Raw genomic sequence first — 21406 nt, 5'->3', positions numbered from 1 at the left:
GGCTCGAAGTAGAGGAACCAGAGCAAGTAACAGAGGAGGTGTACCTGCCAGAATACAGAGAATATTGGAAGGGAGACGCCCCAAACCTCGGTGACATAGATAATCCCAAGATCATTTGTGTCGGCAACAATTGGAACCCTGTGTGGAAGGCCCCAGCCTTCAAAATCTTTATTATTCTTCTTCTTCTTATGTACAGGAAGGAGACCATGGTCCCTGTAGAATTTGTGGTTCCAGGTCTTCGAATGGGCATTGAAAATAGACTTGCCACCAAGGGGTCCAAATTGAAACCCTACCACAAGAAGCGCACAAGGGACCCGAGAGGCCGGAAGGACACCCGAGTCCGGAGGGGAACCCAATAGGATGGAAGGGGACTCGAGAGGTCGGGCAGGCGACTTGAGAGGCACGGGACCAACGTGGGAGATTCTTGGGCGAGGAAAACCGAGAAGGATGAAGGGCAATCCCAGAGACAGGGGACCCAAGCCGAAGACTCTCTAGACAACTAAATTAGGAAATTGAAAAAAAAAAAAAAATTACAGTCGTACGGGTCCGTACGGCAGTTGACCGTACGGCTTGAAAAAATAAAATTTAAATAAAATTTTTTTTAAAAAAAGAGAAGAAAGCCACGGTGGAACCACTGTACGATAGCAACCACCGTATGGTAGCACCACCGTGCAGTGGCAACACCGGCGGTGGAACCATCGTGCGGTGGCAACACCGGCGGTGGAACCATCGTACGGTAGCACCACCGTGAGGTGGCAACACCAACGGTGGAACCATCATACGGTAGCACCACCGTGCGGTGGCAACACCGATGGTGGGACCACCATACGGTGGACCACCATGCGGTGGAAACCACCGCTGTCACAAGGAATAAAGGCGTGGAGTGCGGAGACATAAACGCAGCACCGCACAAACAAACACAACCGTACAATGGAGGGGTGTTGACCGCACGGGAAGGTGGCCGTACGATTAGAGGTGCCAGTGCTATTGTTGACCTTACAGGGAGGTTGCATGGCCAGGGTGCCATCGGGAACATTACAGGAAAATTAAAAAAAAAAAACGACAACCAGATTTAAAATCATTGGATGGAGTCTGGAGCCAGGACACTGCAAATTTAGAGTGGAGAAGAAGGGTTTTTGCATCTTAAAATATCACTGAAATGATGTGCGCCATGGACTTTCGTGTGGTTCTGAGGGTTGTAAATTGGTGTTGGCCCGGACCTCGCGAGGGGCACTGCCCCTCGACCCTACTGGGGGCATTGCCCCCAGACCCCCAGTTTATTTTTGAGCTACAATACACTTGTTGGAGTTGGGCGAAGGGCATTAGAGATGTCACGGTAAGTGTTGTGGTTGTCCGTACTATGAGAAGGAAGCCTGAAGCTAAGCATTGGTGAGGGAAGGCATTTGCAAGTCCGCGCAGTTGTATGACACCAGGGAGTTATTCAGTTCAGTTTTTAGCCTTTGGGGAGTGTGATGGAGGATTTGAGGTGTCTCCTCGCCTTTGTGCCAGAGGGTTGTGGCCACCTCCAAGCAAGAATGGTACGCTTTGAGGAACTCGGAGTATGTCTCGGCTGGACGAGAGGTTGCCTTGGTGGATGCAGAGAGGGCTCGGGAGGAGCTGACCACCAGGTTGGAGGCAGTAGTAGCGTGAGACTTAGCTCAACGTACTGTTGTGACGTATTCACACATCGCCCCATTGCAAATGGGGACCCTTGCTTTTTTTTGCTTTCTGGGGTTTGTTTTCCTAGGTTTTCGAGTTTTGTCTGTTAGCCTTTGCTTTTCGAGTGTCGCCAGGGGGATCACCTAGATAGCAGGCTCTGCTTGAGCTAGGTCAAGTTGGTGAGTGATGAAGTCTGGAATGTCATCCTGATCTTCAAATGTCCTAAAATTTGGCTAAGTTTGGAATGTCCTGATCCTGAAATTTGGCTAAGTCTGGAATGTCCTAATCCTGAAATTTGACTAAGTCTGGAAAACTGAAGAATCCTCCAAAAACTAGATTTTGCAATATAACTCCTGGAGGTCCAAAACCACTCTCAAACATCCTGACAGTATATATGGAATATAACTTAAAGTATAACACTTATACTTAAATGTTATATTCCATAAAATGATCTTGACGGAGAGACCAAAATGTCAAATTTCACTCCTGACCCTTCCAAAGGGTCCAAAGCGAATTTCGCTCCTGACCCTTCCAAAGGGTCCAAAGCGAAATTCTCCATAAGACATTCTACTTTGACCAAAACCTAGAGCTAACGCATTCCCAGGCTTGAATGAAGGAAAAAAAAAACGCTTGTTTGAATGAAGAAATGTGAAAATGAAGTCAGGATCTTGGCTAAGATTAGGAATTTCGCTCCTGACCCTTCCAAAGGGTCCAGAGCGAAAATCTTTATAACTCTTGTTTTCCTCCTTATTTTGGCTAGGCGTTGGCTTGATGGGAGATGAATGGGTATGTTTTTGCCTTGAGAGGGAGTTTGATTGATTTTGAAGAACAAGATTTTGGCCTAAAGGAGAATTTCGCTCCTGACCCTTCAAAAGGGTCCAGAGCAAAATTCATCATAAACTTCATTTGCTACCTTGTTTGACCTCGAAACCTTCTTCCTTAGGTGGAAAATGATCTAAGTTTGCTTCTTGAAGTGGTTTGAAGTTTGAAAAGTGAGTAATCTAGCCTAGAATGAGATTTTCGCTCCTGACCCTTCCAAAGGGTCCAGAGCGAAAATCTTCTTAAAACTCATTTCCTCATAAGTTTGACTAATTTTTGATTTGCAGGGTATCTTAGAAGGAAGGATGGACATTCTTGTTGCCTTTGAAGTGTTTGAAAGCATTGAGAAATGAAGGATTTTGGACCAAAAGGGAAATTTCGCTCCTGACCCTTCCAAAGGGTCCAGAGCGAAATTCCTAAAAGCTCTTATTTTTGCAATGAAGAAGATCAAGTTTTGATTTGTTATGACGTGGATGGAAGAGAAATAACTTGTCTTTGCCTCTTGATGTCGTTTTGAAAGGGAGAAATGAAGAATCTAGCCCAAGTCAAGATTTTCGCTCCTGACCCTTCCAAAGGGTCCAGAGCAAAAATCTCTCTAAGAGACATTTCTTTCCTTATTTGGCCAAATTTTGGTGTCCAAGACATGATGAGAAGAAGAATGAACATGTTGGAATCCTTGGGGATGTTTAGAAGTTGTGAAAATGAAGGATTCTAGCCAGGAAAGGAAATTTCGCTCCTGACCCTTACAAAGGGTCCAGAGCGAAATTCCTTATAAACCTACTTTTTGACCTTTCTTGGACATGAAACCTTGTTTCTAGGGCAATGAAAGATGAAATCCTACCTTGCAAAGAAGTTTCAAGTTGAAAAAATGATGATTTTTGGTCAAGAATGAGAATTTCGCTCCTGACCCTTCCAAAGGGTCCAGAGCGAATTTTCTCAAAACCTCTTTTTGCTATCAAGTTTTTGCTAGATCAAGTGTGGGATAAGGTAAAATCAAGATGAAGTTGCCCCTAAGACTGACTTTGAATTGCTATAAACCATGAAAGATGAAGGAATTGAGCCTAAAAGTGATTTTCGCTCCTGACCCTTCCAAAGGGTCCAGAGCGAAAATCCTTAAAATCATCTTTTCTTCCAAATTTTGAGCAAAGCCAAGCTTGGACAAGGGTGTGAGAAGGCATTTGGATTGCCTTAGAGTGGATTTTGGTTGCCAAGAATGCAAATTTTGAAGCCTAATGAAAATTTCGCTCCTGACCCTTCCAAAGGGTCCAGAGCGAAATTTCTAAGATTCCCCTTTTTCCTTGCAAATCAAGACAAGATTTTGGTTTTTATACCCTGGAGAGGAGTGAGACAAGATGTTCTAAGTCTTGGAGGTAATTTGAAGTTGAAAGGATGGCAAAATAGCCCTAAAACAAGATTTTTGCTCCTGACCCTTCCAAAGGGTCCAGAGCGAAAATCCTAAAATCTACCTATTCCTTTCAAATTTATGCTAAGCTATGTCTAGACCAAGGTGAAAGATGCCCTTAAGATTGCCCTTGAGTTGATTGTTGTCTCTAGGAATGATGATTTTAGGCCAGAGGAGGAAATTCGCTCCTGACCCTTCCAAAGGGTCCAGGGCGAAAATCCTAAAAACTCCTATTTTGCCTTGCAAAATCAAATCAAACTTGGATTGGGTGAAAGAAGAGAACTATTTCCTAGCCTTGTGAGGTGGATTGAAGTTGGAATGATGAAAAAATGAGCTACAAACAAAGAAATTCGCTCCTGACCCTTCCAAAGGGTCCAGAGCGAAAAACCCTAAAGTCACCTTTTCCTTCAAGATTTGAGTTAAACCAGGCCTAAACAAAGGTGAAAGAGACTATTTAGAATGCCTTGAAGAAATTATGACCTTCAAAAAATGTGAATTTTGAGCTCAAGTGAGAATTTCGCTCTTGACCCTTCCAAAGGGTCCAGAGCGAAATTCTGGATAGGTCCTGTCCCTGGCTAGGTTGTTGAGCAAAATTGACCTTTTTCGCCTTGTGAGGATCAAACCAATGCTAGCAAGTTGAGAAGTGGATTCAAACTGAAGGAATTTTGATGAATTGAAGTGAAAGAGATTGGAAAATTGGCATGAAGAGTGAATTTTGCTCCTGACCCTTCCAAAGGGTCCAGGGCGAAATTCTTGAAAACACCTATTATTCACCTTGTTTAGGCTAAGTTGAAGGCAAAATGCAAAATTGTGATGGCAGACCTAGGTTGTGAAGATTTTGATTCATGAAGCAAACAAGCCTAGATGAGAGGTTCAAATAAGCCTTGAAATAATTTAAGCCCCCATCACTTTGAATATTTTAATGCCTAAGGAATGAAGATTCATCAAGCTTTAATCAAGCCTTAACATTTCCTAAGCTAGCCTATAGCCTTTCACTAAAATTGCCTATTACAAGACATTTGGAAGACTAAAACAAGTTCGCATAAATTAAGGCATTTATAATTTAATTAATTAATTTCTAAGCTTTGAAATACATGAAAAATCCACCTTTAAGCTTTGGAATTAATTAAAAAAAATAAAAAATTATGCTTGAGCGCTCAATATTTCATTATTTTGCCTTTACAAGCAAGTCGGCCATCCTTTAAGAGGGGTTTTATTTTATTTTATTCCCTATTTGCCAAGTCGGCCTTGAGAGAAAACAAGGTGAGCACCCTATATAAGGGAGGTGTATTTTGACAAATTCAAATCATTCTTTCATTATCTCTCATGCGAACTTGAAGAGCAGATTTGGAGGTGCGAAATTGAGCAAGTTGGAGGATAATTTCCAGATTTTGGAAGGTGTTGAAGGCGAAATTCTTTTTGAAGGCTGATTGAAGCTTAATTCATCCAAAGGAGGTCCTGAAATTCAGATCAAACGTCCTTGTCCAGCAAATTCTCATCTGCCTTCATTCGTTTTTCAAGGTTGATAGCTAAAATTCAAGGAAGAGGTATGAAGAATCAGATTTTTGAAATTTTTATTCAAGATTTAGTTTGATTTTCCATAGTAATCCTTTGAAAAATCTAAGTCTTGTACAATCTGATTTTAATTTAATTTGAAAATTCATAATTAGATTTATCATTATTTTCAAATTAATATTTAGTTATTTCCTTGAAAGGTCTCAAATCTCCTATAATGAAGATATTATGCTCAAACCCTAACTTTAAGCTTTTGTGTAGGTATCAAATGACGACCCCCAAAGCCGGAGGATCTACTACTCGATAGGCTCTCATCAAGGAGGATCAAAGCAAGGGTCCATTGGAGAAGCATATAGTTTCAGAAGAGTTAATTAAAGTTAGCTTCTCAGCATCACCAAATTGAGCATCAACCAAGTATCAGACAAGGTGGCGTCCCAGTCATCATCCCTCCAGTTGGATTGGTCCACTTCAGCATGTCTAGATTCAATGTACCTGACTCATCAAGAGATGGCACTAACTTCGATGTACCTACCCCGGCTATCCATTGGTCAAATATTCCAGAGAAGACATGTGTCCAAATAATGCAATTATTTCATTGGTCAGAATTAAGTTTGTTGTAACAAACCCTAATTAGGGTTTTCATTGTAAAATCTCAGCCATTGATCTAAGCCATTAAATTGTATTGTGGGCACTATATAAGCCCTGGCTTTTCATTTGTAAAGGCTAATAGTTAGTCAATAGTCAACTAATAGTTAATAGTTAGTAAATAGAGGCCAGAATAGTAGAATAGCAATTAGAGTAGATTAAGAAGAGAAGGCAAGACATTGTTGCCTTAATTGTAAAGACTTCTTTTCATTGAAGATATGGTGGAATATGTTGTTTCTTTGCAATGTGCATGGTCTCTTGTTGAATCTTCATTTTTGATGATAGATGATTAGATTGAGTGAAGAAAATTGTTGAATGTACCTGTGTGGAATCTGTCTAGTCCATACCACTAGCCTCTTACTGATTGTAAGTGTGCCCTACGTGGTCAACTAGCATAAAATGAGCTTAATCTTAAGTCGTTACATGTCTATTGTTCATGCATTATCTTGAATGGTGATCATTGTCGGATGGTGTACGATTTGAACATATTGGAAGCATCCCCAGAAGATCGCACTGAGTTGGTGTTGAATTGTTCAACTTGATGGTGAGACCCAGCCCAGTAGGACTCCACCTAGTCATTCATCCATCTTCTCGCATTCTAGATAGTAGAGTAGACTTCCTGAACCCTACATCTTTTGCCATTTGTTTGTCTTCCAGTTAGTTAATAGGACTTGTGATTCCAGCAAATCAGACGTTCAGGTCATTGAGTGTAAGTCCCCTTGTGATTCCAGCAAATCACATCATACCACAGAGAGCTTATCCACACGTAGAGATCCTACATAACAGAACCTTGGAGTTACTCCGATTGATCCTTCAGCAAGATCTTCAGCAGTCGGTAACTTTGTTCAAGAGAGGATAAGATACTTCGGTATTTTATTCTATGTTCACATGTGCATAAAAAACACATCAACATGTACCAAGGAGTTGGATGCCGCGAGGGCAGCGCGGGTGGCTATCGAGGACAAATTGGCTAGGGAGACAGTATCATTTGAGTAGCAGTTGGTGGAGGCTGAGACTGAAACGCGTGTTTTGCAGACAAGTTTGGTTTAGGCACAGGAGGACTGTGATGTCGAAGGAAGCAATAATGGTGAAATCCGCACTTGAGCATCGGATGGTAGCAGATAAGGGTTTTTAAGCGAGGACGCAGCAGGTGTATAAGTTCCGGGCTCAACTGGCGTCAGCAGTTCTGTTTAATGTCATCTCTATTTTGTATTAAGTCGTCCGGAGACAACTTCTTTTCTTTTGGGAGGGGATGATGTTGGCGGCAATATTGTACACGGAAATAAAACTAGTTAATTAAGTTGTAATTGTGTTGGTTAGTTGGCAACCGAGGGGTGGTAGTTGCGGTGCGACGGTTGGCGCTCGCACCCCCTCGGCATCTTTATATACTTCTCTGATATCTATGGCTTTATTATTCTACATTACATGCTTTATGTTTTAAGCTATTCACCTGAGAGGGTAAACAACTATCTGCTACAGTATTTAGTATTCTTTATTTTCTCTCTTGTTCGATCTGGATATTTTATTACTGTCTTTGTTTCTGGTGCATATATATACTATTGTTGTGTAGTCATTGATTGTTGCATTATTTAATTCATTGTCCCTTATGATGCAATTGATATATTATTGTTGTTGCTCACTGCTTACTGCCCTTAGGATTTATCTCTGCTTATGTCTGTTGTTCCCTCCAAGAATATTTTATTCCATTCCTTTATATCTCTCAATGTGAGGGAGAGGTCACACCTCTTCATCATGTATGCCCTTTGGCAAGAGGCACACCCTTTCACCATTAGCATGCTTTGAAAGAGTGCAACTCTTCAATATTTCTGCCCTTTGAAAGGGACACAACCTTTCACAATCAGATTTGCACTTCTTATTTAAATCAAGTCTGCACTTCTGGTTGTAGATTCCCTAATTATCCCCCTTCAAATGAGTTCTCTTCTCCCTTTTATACCTCATATTTTTGGGAGTCACAACTTATCATATCATGCCTTTTGATCATTCATTAAATCCAATCAAATTTTAATTATATTTAATTATCTTCTTTTATATTTTAATTTAATTTTAATTTTTATTCTTTTGTATTTAAATTTTATTATTATTTATTAATAAATTATATTTCAAAGTGGGGACATTACATGCTACCCTCTTTTGGTGTTGTCCCCAAACCACCATCAAACTATAAGTCTAAGCAAGTAATATGCCAATGATGAATAATGATCATAAAAATCTACATAATGTGTATCCCTTGTTGCAATCTCTGCATATTCATAGTTAAAAATATATTATGGCTACTACATCATCTAGAACCTACCTTAGGCGCCTTCGTAGGAAGGATGCAGGCTCCTCTAAGCCATTGATTTCTAGTTATTGTTTTGATATTTGTTTGGAACTTTTGATGTCATGGATTTCATATTTCATGAGTTTTGTATGCAATTGACAATATTTATATATCTAAGTGTGATATTTCCTTCCGCTACAATTTGTGTTTATACTTCTGTGATTGATGTATGCTTGTGTATGTGATCTAGCTTCTATTTGATGATATTGTGTCTTTAAGGTTTATTCTATAAAGGATGCATGAAACAAGTTTTAAATCCTTAAAAATCTCTGAATTTCTTGGTTTTTTCACTTAGTTGTGTTCTTGCAAATTTTTTTCACCAAGTCCAAGTCTGAACCTGAAACATGCTTGCCAAGTCCGAGGTGAGTCTGAGGCTCGTAACTATGATTTGGATAAACCTTCTTTGAAACTCACTTGTGTACTCTTGCACACTCTATACTTTCTATTTCAAGAATTGTCACTCCACGCATTGTTCTCTCTATGACATACTAGATAAAATTGATTTTAAATCAGTTTGTTATATTGATACCAAGAACTAAAAGGATCTTATTTTCTTAAAGTGAGAGACTCTTAAACCAAGTTAAAGTATGATTTGCCATTCTCATCTAGCAAAGGAAATGTTTTGCTAATGCATACTAAATATGCCTCCATCTAGCAAAGGAAATGTTTTGTTAATGGTTAATGTTCTCCACGCCTAACTCTCATTCAAATGATGGAATTCCAATATTTGCTTCAGCCTTGAATTGAAGTCTCTTTGGCAGAATTGATTCACCATGGTATTGCTCCTTGAGAGGAATTTCCCCTTTTTCTTGTTATTTTCCAATGAGCACATCTTCTCCATGAGAGCCTCCATAATACCCTTTGTAGTCTCTGTTGGCTGAGATTGCTTGCAGCATTAGCCTCTAACTTGAAAAATCTTGATACTTCATCAGAGTTTCATGCATTTTTTGTCATGCTTCTCAATTCTCTTTTTTAGCTACAGGATTCAATGTCTCTTGGAAAGAAAACAAAACATTTTAACTTAATCTTGTTGAGGGCATCAACCTACAAAATCAGTCACAACAACTTCCACAAATGGATGGAGATTGTTTTGAAATTAATTTGATGCATAAGCTACAAAAGTTTATGTCATGCAATAGTCATCAACCAACAAATGTAAATGAAGAAATCTTTCAGCAATCAATTGTTTTTGAACTTGAAAGAAAATAAGAGCAAACAACCATCACAAAGGAAGACACAAGGATTTTTACTCTAAAGAACCTAAATTCTGAGAGGACAACAAAAGTAAGGCAAACACCTTCTTATCCACTATAGTCAATAGTAAATACAGTCTTAGGCCTCTTGGGCTGTAATGTCCCCACTTTGAGCTAGAATTTAATAGTAAATAATAATAATAAAATCTAAATATTAAAAAATTAAATTAAAATATAAAAGAATATAATTAAATATAATTAATTAAAATTTAATTAAGTTAATGAATGGTCAAAAGACATGGAAGGAAAAGTTGTGACTCCCTCAACAATGAGATATAAAAGGGAGAAGAGAACCTCATTTGAGAGGGGGATAATTTGGAAATCAGAAGTGCAGATCTGATTTAAACAAGAAGTGTAGATCTGATTATGAAAGGTTGTGTCACTTTCAAAGGGCAGAAATAATGAAGAGTTGCACTCTTTCAAAGGGTGCTAATGGTGAAAGGGTGTGTCTCTTGCAAAGATCAGAAAATCGCCAAGGACTTGCCAAACTTGGCGAGTCCGAGTATGATTCATGCCCCCCGAGTCTGGTGAGCTCGGACTCGGACTTGTCCGAGTCCAGGGGCGAACTCGCCAAACTCGCCGAGTTGGCCAGTTTGGCATAAACTCGCCAAACTCGGCGAGTCTCGTGCCTGGGACTCGACCGGCGGCAAGGCCCAAAAAAGGCCAAAAAAAATGCATTTTTTAAAGTTTTTTTAAAATGAATAATCTCGTCTCTGTTCACTACAACCTCCGCCTGAGAATGAGAAAAATTAGGGTTAAAACATGTCAGGGAGCACGCAAGGGGCGCTGCCCCCAAACCCTTGTTGAAAAATATGGGGGGAAACTGCGTCAATAGAAGTAGGGAAAATTTAACCTCCGAGTCTGACACTGATTGGATCGACCAAGTAGATATAGGGCCTGAGACTATAGCCATGGCAGAGGAGTGGAGAGCACGAGCAAAGATAGGAGATTCAGAGGTAGATAGTGACACAAATGTTCCTGATGTTGGTGAGCATGGCATGGTGTCACGAGGAGCGGCTATGGCAATCGAATCATCTAGGACCTACCTTAGATGCCTTTGCAGGGGGCCGGGGCCGGCCCCGGAGGGTGCAAGCTCCTTTGAGCCATAGGCTTGTAGTTGTATTTACCTTTGGTATTTGTATGGAACATTTGATGATGATCATATGATAACATGGATTTTTATTCCATGAGTTTTGTAATATTGTATACATTTGACAATATTTATAAATCTATGTTTGTTATTTCCTTCACCTACAATTTGCGTTTATGCTTATGTGATTGATGTATACTTGTGTATGTAATCAAATGAGCCGAGTTTGATGATGTTATTGTGTCTTTAAGGTGTATTCAATAAAGGGTGCATGAAACAAATTTTAAATCTTTAAATTTCTTGAGTTTTTCACTTTCCCGAGTCCAACCGAGTCTGAAGCCGAGTTTGACTCCAAGTCCCAAGTCCGAGTCCGGGTCGGCCTTGCTAAGTCCGAGCCGAGTCCGAGTCCCGTTTCTTTGGTCTCTTGCCAAAGGGCATACATGATGAAGAGGTGTGACCTCTCCCTCACATTGAGAGATATAAAGGAAAGGAATCAAAAGCATCTAGTGACATCACCATCGATCAAATCAGATCAGAACTGTTATTAAGTTATAGGCAGTAACATCCTTGCTCTTGGTGGTATGCATGGGGATGTGCTTAATATATGAAGCCTGGTAATGTTCTTATGCAGAATTTAATAGTAATATTAATATGGACTGCAATATGTATCATACTTAATTTCTTATATATTCATAATACATGAGAAGTCAATATACTTATAGTCTAGTTCTTGTTATTTCTGTCACTACCTAAGAAGAAGGGACTGAATTGTTTCCAAAGGGGGGCAGTCTAAATCCAATCAATAGGATGATTCCCAAGACAGGTAGGGATCAGCGTCCCGTAAACTTTGAGAGCATGGTCCCAAGATAGGGTAAGGGCTTGGATCCATAAACTTTGAGGGAGCCTATTGTGTTTGGTATCTAAGCGCTTACAACAAAATCATTTTCTTCTTCCTTAGGACTGGGTAGTAACAAGGGTTGAACATGCATTAAGAATTATGGATTAGGGATAGTAGAATTAATTATCTAGTATGATAAATTGACAATTTATTCATTAATGATTGATTAGTTTTTTGAACTATGACAGCTTCAAGTAGGGAACATCACAGATTTGATTTATGTTAAAACTAAGAATAGAATTGTCTCCTAATCAATTTAGTTTAAGTCATAAGTATATTGAAATAGATTAATTATGGTTAAAACAGTCCTAAACCTAGTAGGGGAAATTACATGGGCACCCAACTAGCCTGAGTCAACTAAGTTTGGTCCCTAAGATCAGACACAACTCTCTTACACACTCTTCCAGCTCTGAATTTTGCCTAACAAAGTCTGTCGTTCACTTGGAACAAAAGAATTCCCATGTAATTTAATTTTAATTCGGTCTATATCGCCTCCTGGGCATTCACAATGGGCTATCATGCTTGTGCAGACCAATTGTGAATCTCATAAGTCACTAGAAGTTTGGAAGGAAGGAAATTTAAAGCATTTGTGGGTGTTACAAACTGTTTCTAGACAGATAGCAAAACCACCACTTCATGCAGTGAGGAAACTGTCAATCCAATATAAAACTACCACCTACTGAAACCAACAGTTTCGCAATGTAGGCATGGTAACCTCCAAGTTTCCTCATTTTTCTCTCTTCTGATGCCTGCACCCTGCACAAATGTGTCTTCTGAACTCTGTCACACTTAACCATTAAATCTTCTGATCGATTTTGCAGATTGCTCTTGTCCATTTTGCTGATTTTAGTTTATACTTATAAAAATAGTGTTTATTTTTTCATTCGGAAACAAGTGTCATCTTAGCTTATACAGTCCATTTTTTCAAATGCACCATAAGTTATCAAATACAGAAAATAGGAAAGGAGAAAATCTCATATCTATCAAATGGACAGAAAAATGGTCCTTAGAATAGATCAACATCTAGCATCACAAATACCAGCATCTCTCCTAATGAGGGGGTACCTGAATCTCTAACTGGACAGCAATATCATCAAAAACTGGCTGCCAAAAAGAATTTAGAAAAAATGGGAAATCTAAAAAAATGGGTATAAAGAATGCTCCATATCGATGGAGATGAAGGATCAAAAATCAATGTCACAATCCCCTGACATAAGCAGAAGCTCAAAACCACCCAGAAGAACAGTTTTTCACTGGAACTGCCAAAACAGCAGACGCTTACATGTACTTGAGGAAACGTTCAAACAAACATTGACAGTCATTAAGTCCAAAAGATATGTTCAGATGCATCTGGCCCTCATTTTATCCATACAAACCATTACTGAGTTTTAGATTTCACATATTTGAAATATAAATTTATTCTACTTAATAATAGAAAACAGTTGCATCGACTCCAGATCTCAATCATTATGATAAAAAATCAAATTGCATTTGATATGTTTGCATGCACAATGCGGGAGTGTGATTTAGTAAATTTGTTTGGGTTTACTTTTATAAAAGAATCAATCACACTTGAGCCTTATTTCATCATTAAACTCATTCGTGACTGTGCCCCTTTTGGCCACTCTACAAAATTGCCTGTCTGCCTAGAAATTGTTTTGTTTTTTAAGTAGAAACCAGCGACAACTTGATGTATGGCAATCATTCCAATAGATCAGCTTTGCCCTTTTTGATAGATTGTATTGATTTTTCATCCAAAAATCATAAACATTTTGTATACAAAAACCATAAAAATTTCATAATGGACTGTGGAAACATTATCTCTTTAATTTCAACTACTCCCTAATACTCTTAAATTGGCTTCGCATCTTTTAAGCTCTCTGGATCTTCTTTTAATGCACAAACATCTGCTTCAAACTTTGGGTTTTCTTGCAATGCATAAATGGATGGCAAGGTCTTTCCCGCTAATTTATGAAACTTGGCTTTAATATATTTAAAATTTTGAGGCTATTTTTGGGACAATTCTGCTCAACTAGGTCTGACCCATTTGATAGCTTCCCAAACGCCTATTACTTTGCAAGAATTGGTAATGACTGTGTCTACTCTGATCATTTCTCCAAGCTGGTGCTGATCTATTTGAAAGTCGGGATCTATTTTCAACACAAAGATAAAAAAATATTAGGTCAGGTTCAACCAATCTACTAAACTAGATCTGGCCTAATTCAGCCAACTCTTGTTATTCTGCTAAAATGGCTTTCTACTTACGCAAGAATGAGTGCCAGCTGGGCCTATGTTCATCATTCCTCCGATTTGGCTTTAATGATATAATCTCATTTTTTAAAAATTTTAAGCTTCCACAGTTCTCTTGCAAAAAAGTGTTTCTGAATAAAAATTGTGCAAAAGCATTTTTGAAGACTTAAAAATCAATTGTCTGAAGCCTTCCAATCTGCTAAACTAGCTTTGATCTTTTCATAGTTTTTCGCATACGTTTTCTGCTGTTAAATTGCTTTCCAGGTGCTTTAATATGTTGGTTAACCTTCTTCTCATACAAATATGTCTACTCAGATTATTCCTCTACCCTGGCTTCACTATATATAAAGGGCGTATTTCATACAAAAATCAATTATAACATGGTCCATATCAACTCATTTGCTAAACTAGCCAAGACCAATTTGATAACTCTGCTAAATTGGCTTTCCTGCTATTTCAAGCTTTAGGTCTCTTTCAAGCAGAATTTGACAACAAATTGTTCAGTATAAAAATTTCATTTCATTTTTCGATACAAAATTCAATAATTACTTGATCCAGCCTGATACATGAGGCTATAAGCTACAAAGTTGGCTTTCCAGCTGTTTCTTTCAACGCAAAAGATCGATAACTAGTGGATCTACCCTTACCATTCTTGTAACTTGCCATTGGTATATATATGACACTTTGGACCCATTTTGATACAAGTTTAAACAATACTATAATTATGCTAAACTGCCTCCGACCTATTTCAAGAACCATCTAAAACAAATGTTACTCAGCAGCTTCACTCTGCTAAACATGAAACCCAAAAGAACATTAGGGACCATGTTTTAGGCAATTATGAACAATCTGGAAAAATATCTGCTCAATGTCAGTGATCCATCCAAACAATTGAGACATTTTCCGTGCAATTACTACCCACACTGCAATCGAGACAGACAGACATGAGTTATTGGATACTTATATCGTATCATACACCCTTTTTTTTCACAGATGGGCTGACGCTAATGATGATACAAATTCTCAACATAAAATAAGAAACTATATGAGTAAATAATTAGGTACTTGCCTATGGAGATGAGGTGAGTTTTCGATGCCATCAGTCCTGCTCAGATCGATGAAATGTCTCTTCCTTCACTCATGCAACAATCCCAATAATTTTAGGTCAGGGGGGTTCGTAGCGGAAATTTAAAGCCACCTGAGAATGCAGGCATATGTTCTTTTACCTTTCACAGGTGTTTCCGTATAATCAAATAATTTGACTTGATAAAAATAGTACCATGTCTGGCTATATCTTTGAAAATACCAATGCACTTCAACAATGTTTTGAATTTTGACTACATTATAATAAAATAATACTGTGTCTGGATAGACATAGACATGTGAATGGGATATGCAATTCAATTGTGTCAAACGAGGTTAATGGTGCATTTAATGTGTCGACCATTTGTTCATAAATGTTTCGTTCAACCCTCCATCTTGTAAGGGAGTGAACAAGGGGAGAAGGATTTAATACAGGCTTAGAGTTTGTCTATAGAATTTTAATTAGTATAAAATAATTAATATAATATTTTAAATATATTTATTAAAAAATTTATAAGATATCAATTTTATTTTATTTACTAGCATTTCTATTTATAGAAGAATATAAGTAAAGAATGCATAAGATATCAATTTGAAGTTATTTTATTTACTAGCATTTCTATTTATAGAAGAATATAAGTAAAGAATGCATATCATATGTGTTTATTATTTCACTTAAAAAATATTGTATAGTAAATAATATTAAATTATTGTAATATTTTTTATATTTTTATATTTTCATTATTATATTATGATATTGTAATTAATATTAAATCTTTATTAAGTTTTGATTATATTATTATGTTTTAATGTATTCTTATTATTATATTTTTATATTTCTATATTTCTATTAAACTCTTTACAAAAGTTTTTTTAAAAATAGTACCAAAATATTATATTGTAATTATTATGTTTTAATATATTTTTATTATTATATATTTATATTATGATATTGTAATTAATATTAAATTGTTATTAAGATATGATTATATTATTATGTTTTAATATATTCTTATTATTATATTTTTATATTTCTATATTTCCATTAAACTTTCTGCAAAAGTTAAAAAAAAATTAATACCAAAACATTGTTATTATTATTCATATTAAACTAAAGTTGATGCAAGGGGTTGGTCTACCCCTCAACAAACACTAGAAACCCACTTGAATATTTATGCAAATCTAATTTCTAATCAAAAAAATAAAGTTTATTTAGAAATCAAATTTATGCATCCAAAACTTGTGAAATTAATATTGAGATTGAAACCCAATTTACATAACAAAGAGCCAACTCTATTGGCTTCTTAATACATCATTCCTATCTAGTTTACCTTCTCAATAGCCATCTGAAACACACTCCAAAACACTCAAGCAATCTTATCACAGCAACAAATATGATGGATTTGAACACCAAAACTATACAAACTCATAGAAATTATCATTGAAATTGTGAACAAGTTTGCAAAACAATGAGCCAAGTCTATTGGTTTATCATCTCCACATTACAATCAGATATTCCTATAATAGCAAGTGATCTTTTATTGATATTCTTCCTTCTAACAACAAATGGATGAAACAAAATTTAAGGATTTCTCATTGAAACTTCAAACAACCTTACAACACAACTAGGTGAGCCTATTGGCTTCAAAATACACCTTCCCAATCTAATATTGATCTGACATGACCTGCAACAATGGTGAATTACAACAGCATATCACCTTCAAGCATGACCTTCTTCCTTTCCCCTTTGTTCTCAAAATTGCACCTACAACAACCAACAACGAAATTGAAATTCAACAAGCATATACCAACCCCTGCATTTCATTTCATTTGTGGACTCATAAATGGTACACCCAAATCAAATTCCCATTCATTTGCATTTGAATTTCATTTAGAAGCTCCATTAAGGTCTCTTACACTTCCTCTTACTAATGCTAAGGTTAGTCACCCATGTAAGACCACTTTCACTCCCACTTGACCTATAAACTTAGAAACCCGGAATTGCTCCTTTGGTAAACCCAAATTCTAATTAGATGCTTGTCATATAATGTAACCTCCAAGAATTTGAATTTAAATTGCATTTAGGCTCCATTTGAGGTGTAGGTGGGGTCCACAAGCTCCTAACACCCACCTTGACAATTTTGAAATTCGCCAAAGTGAAATGCCACCAAAATACATGAAATTACAACCATAGGTCTATTTCAACCCTTGCCAAAATATTTATAAAAATATTTGGCTTATTGAATACCAAAAATCCAACTAAACATAAATGTAAATCTTTTTGGTTATGCAAGATTGCCATAATATAGGATGCTTGTGCATCAAAAGCAAAAAAAACTTTTGAGACTACACTATTATTAGTATATTATCGTAGCATTATGTTTTTATTTTATATTCATTCTTATCCTTATCCTTAGAAAAAAATTGAATTTTATGTAAGGACACTTTTAATCTCCTATAATTAATAAAAAAAAATTATCTATTACTATATTATATATTTAAAACAATGTAAAAAAAAAATTGTTTTGCATGCATTTAAGTGTCACAAACATGTCAAATTAAATGCTTATAGCTTTTATTAACGAAGGGTGAATGTAATACACCTTCGGTGTAATTGGAGTTATTTTATTTTTATATCTAGAATAATTTCAAAATTGAAATATTTAACATACTTTATTTAAATAGATGTATTCAAGATATATATGCTAGTTTATTTTATTTGTATTTTTATTTATATAATATCTTATTTTTATATTAAAAATAGGTAGATCAAAAACAAAAACATTCAACGATAGTATCAAAAAACAGGCCTAGCCTCACCATGAATTCAGAGTATCATGTAAACAGAATAAAGAAGAAGCTAAAGGACATCTAGTGTAAGACATCATAATGGGTATCAACCCAAGCAATCCAACCAAGAGGACCCTCCATCCAAACTATGATCTTACACTCCCGGATTTGTGTAAGCATGAATATCTCATTTTTCCTTGAATTAATATTCTTCCTGATCTCTTGGTTCAGCCTTTTGCAAGTTCGTTCAAACATTTGAAGGTCATCGAAGTTCCTCCTCCACTCGTGACCATGCTTTAGCTCATAGACAAAAACAATGGCGTGCCCATCTTTCAAGAATCTTCTCAACTTGTCTTTCTCCATCATCATTGTTGTGTGGACCTGCAGAAAGATTTTTAAAAAGGTGAGTTTTTGAAAAAACTCAGTAAGAACTCTAGGGTTGCTTTGATACCTTTCCTCGTTCCTACACTTCCAAATCTGCCAGAGGATGTTAGAAGACAGCATATTCCAAAATAAATTAGCATCCTTTTTAAGCCCATCAATATGACCAGTAACAATTTCCAGAATGTTCACATTTAAAGGATAAAAAATACCAAACATATTCCATATTTCTTTAGCAAAGATGCAATCAAAGAGGATATGTCTACCCGTTTCAGGAAGCTTGTAGAGACTGCAAATGTCAGTAGTGTGACCATCTTGTCTAATAGGGAGTCTGTCAAGTATAATCAGCCACCTAAAACATCTGATTTTAGGCTCAACAGGGCCTTTCCAGAGAATATCAAAATACTTTTTCCAAGACACAGCATCAAGAGAAGAGTACCAAACAGTATTGATATGATTAATAATATTTTCATTATGATCAATGATTCTATAGATATTCTTGGCTTTGAGATTAACCATGATGACCCCATCCGGCCATTTGCACTTTAAGTATCTATGAGAGTCCACATGACAGTCAGAGGGCAGGTCCTTAGTAGCCTTGACAATCATATTATAAGTCTTCTTTTGGGAGTCTGAAATATTGAATCTGTTCTTGAGCTCATCCCAATTGATGAGTTTATCATTTTCAAAAAGATTGGCAAGCTGGGAGATCCCCAGTTTAGCCCACAACCTAGCAGAGCATCCTTGGGAAAGGGCCAGGGGTTTACCAGCCCAGTGCAAGTTCCACCAAATGGATCTTTCACCATATAGATGCTTAGCATCATGGAAATCCTTATTGGTGATAAAATTCCTGACATGGTCCCAGGCTCTCCAGATGGATCTGAAAACAACAGAGCCTTGGACATTGACTGGGAAGTTGCCAACAATTAAGTCACAAAATGGGAGATTCCTCCAAGATCTAGCTTTTTTAGGAAAGCCTCTTACAATATTATGCCTAACCAGCACCTTCCATGGATCGTTCCCATCCATAGAATGAAAGATCCATTTGGCGGATAAAGCAATACCTTGAGTTTTAAGGTCTTTAAGCCCCAACCCCCCAAGGAGTTTGTCAGTATGACACCAGTCCCATTTGACCGCATGCCTTTTTCTATTGCCTTTACCATCAGACCAGAGGAAGCTCCAAATGGCCTTTTGAATTTTCAAAATTTGGTAGTTACTGAACATCCAAGCAGAGGAGTAGTATATGCTATATGAGGACAACATTTTTTGACAAACCTGAATTCTGCCAGCAAGAGATAAAGATCTGTTATGCCACTTATTTAGCTTCTTATCAATTTTTTCCTTAATCCAAGACCACATGTCTTTGAGGGAAGGCTCAACAGAGAAGGGGATACCTAAATACTTAACAATCTTATGAGGTCTACCCCATTGGAAGTTATATTGATTGAACCAAATAGGAGGTTGCTCTTCCCACCCCAGGCAGATGGATTTGGATTGGGAAATACGAGCACCAGAGATAGAGCAGAACAAAGTAAGTTTGGTTTGCAAGGCTACAAAGTTATTGTTGGAAAGCTCAAAAAATAAGGCAGTATCATCAGCAAACTGACAGTTTATAAGCTCATCATTGTTAGGGAGATAAAGACCTCTAACATCAGGGGAAAGCATATTGTCCCTGAGGATGTAGTAAAGGGCTTCTGAAGCTATGACAAACAGAGCAGGGGCAAGGGGACATCCTTGTCTGATAGACCTACCAAGGGGAAAGGGATTGGAGAGGGAACCATTGACCTCCACCTAGGCAGAGACATCATTAAGCAGAACCCGAACCGAGTTACAGAAGAAGGCCAGGAAACCAAATGCTTCAAGCATCATAACGATAAAGTTCCATTCAACCCTATCATAGGATTTTTCAAAATCCAGGAGTAACATCGCAGAGTTCTGATGAGAACACTTCGCCCAATCCATGGCTTTCCAGCTAGTAATTAAGTTTTCCAAAATATATGTACCTTTGATAAAACCAGTCTGGGTAGCACAAACAAACTTAGGAAGGATATGAGCAAGTCTGAGGGCCAGGATCTTGGCCAAAATTTTATAGGAGACATTGAGGAGGGTGATAGGCCTCCAATTTTTTATAAGAGCTTTGTCTCCATCTTTGGGAAGAAGTTTAATGATGCCACTGTTAATCTCAGGGCCAAGGGAACCATTAGCTATGGCCTCCACATAAATGTCATGTAAATCCTTATAGATCCAACTGATATTGGCCTTATAAAATTCAACAGGGAGCCCATCAGGGCCGAGGGCCTTATCATTATTGAGAGAGTTGATAGCTTTTTCAACCTCATCCAAAGAGATGTCCTTATATAAGAGAGTAATATCATCATTATCCAGCATATTGGGGATAAGAGGTTTACACTTATTCCTAAGAACAACAGCCTCCATAGAGTCTTCAGAGGTGAAGAGATTCCTGTAGTAATCGGCAAAGGCTTGGTTAATGATAACAGGATCCGAGATATCCTGGTTGTCAATAAGGAGTCTGTCAATAGACTCCTTGGTTTGTTTTTGTTTTAAAAGGTTAAAAAAGAATTTGGAACCACAGTCTCCGTTCTGGATCCAATGAGCACGAGATCTAATTTTAGCACCACAGATTCTAAATTGTTGATGCTTCCTCAGGGAATCCTTAGCAGATATCACCTGGGAGACAAGGTCAATATTGGAGGAATCATTCTGGACATTGCTCTCGGACTCTTGTTTTTCAACGAATCTGTAATCCTTAGCATTCTTTTGACAAATGGTTTTGAGGAGACATTGCCAAGCTGGGAGATTGACCTTCCATCTGTCAGTCATGGAGAAGTTAGGGAAATTGACCTTATTGATATTGCGAATAATCTGGATAGCAACAAGGATATCTTCATCAAGAAGGAGACTGGTATTCAAAATGAACTTGGGATTAGTCGTCCTAGGGTGAACAGGAGCGAAATTGAGGCTAACACGAGTAAAAATGGGATGATGATCAGAGAGAGTGGTGGTCGTAACAAGGACAATGTTATTCTGGTTGTCAGGAAGGAAGGAGAAAACATTGTTGTTGCCATAGAAACGATCAAGTCTGGAATAGATTCGAGAGTGGCCCTGTTGGAAGTTGCACCAAGTGTGCCAAATCCCAGGGTTAGATGCCTTATTGCCAGCTAAAGGGTCAAACAGAGTCTTAGAATTAATTAACTTGTTCCAATGAATCTTTTCATTATCTTTCCAAACGAAGGGATTACCTCCAGATTTATCTTGTTGG

At 37.5% G+C, this 21406-nt stretch overlaps 2 protein-coding genes across 3 annotated transcripts in view; both read right to left on the bottom strand.

Moving 5' to 3' along the window:
• LOC131077994 (uncharacterized) overlaps positions 1–15348 on the bottom strand; it is a 182684-nt gene extending 167336 nt beyond the window's left edge. Inside the window, exons 1-2 of one of the 2 annotated variants that reach the window (XM_058015609.2) lie at positions 15099–15348; positions 14942–15004 (exon numbers count right to left, since the gene is read on the bottom strand). In XM_058015609.2, the coding sequence (XP_057871592.1) occupies positions 14942–14972 (31 nt within the window). In that variant the 5' untranslated portion in view covers positions 14973–15004; positions 15099–15348. Of the gene's footprint in view, positions 1–14941 lie in introns of both variants that reach the window. The other variant, XM_058015610.2, reaches the window with a different exon arrangement.
• A 2478-nt stretch (positions 15349–17826) lies between these two features.
• LOC131875688 (uncharacterized) lies at positions 17827–19791 on the bottom strand. The gene has a single exon (XM_059220295.1). It carries the CDS (start codon positions 19789–19791, stop codon positions 17827–17829), a length of 1965 nt encoding a protein of 654 aa, XP_059076278.1.
• Between the last annotated feature and the right edge of the window lie 1615 nt (positions 19792–21406).

Source organism: Cryptomeria japonica, chromosome 5 (assembly GCF_030272615.1).
Source record: "Cryptomeria japonica chromosome 5, Sugi_1.0, whole genome shotgun sequence".
In the NCBI taxonomy this organism is placed as follows: Eukaryota; Viridiplantae; Streptophyta; class Pinopsida; order Cupressales; family Cupressaceae; genus Cryptomeria; species Cryptomeria japonica.
This window is presented reverse-complemented; position numbering and strand designations above follow the sequence as displayed.

Bases quoted from the DNA above. Each gene is read 5' to 3' on its own strand.
- LOC131875688 (XM_059220295.1), bottom strand. From the start codon at position 19,791: ATGCTTTCCCCTGATGTTAGAGGTCTTTATCTCCCTAACAATGATGAG.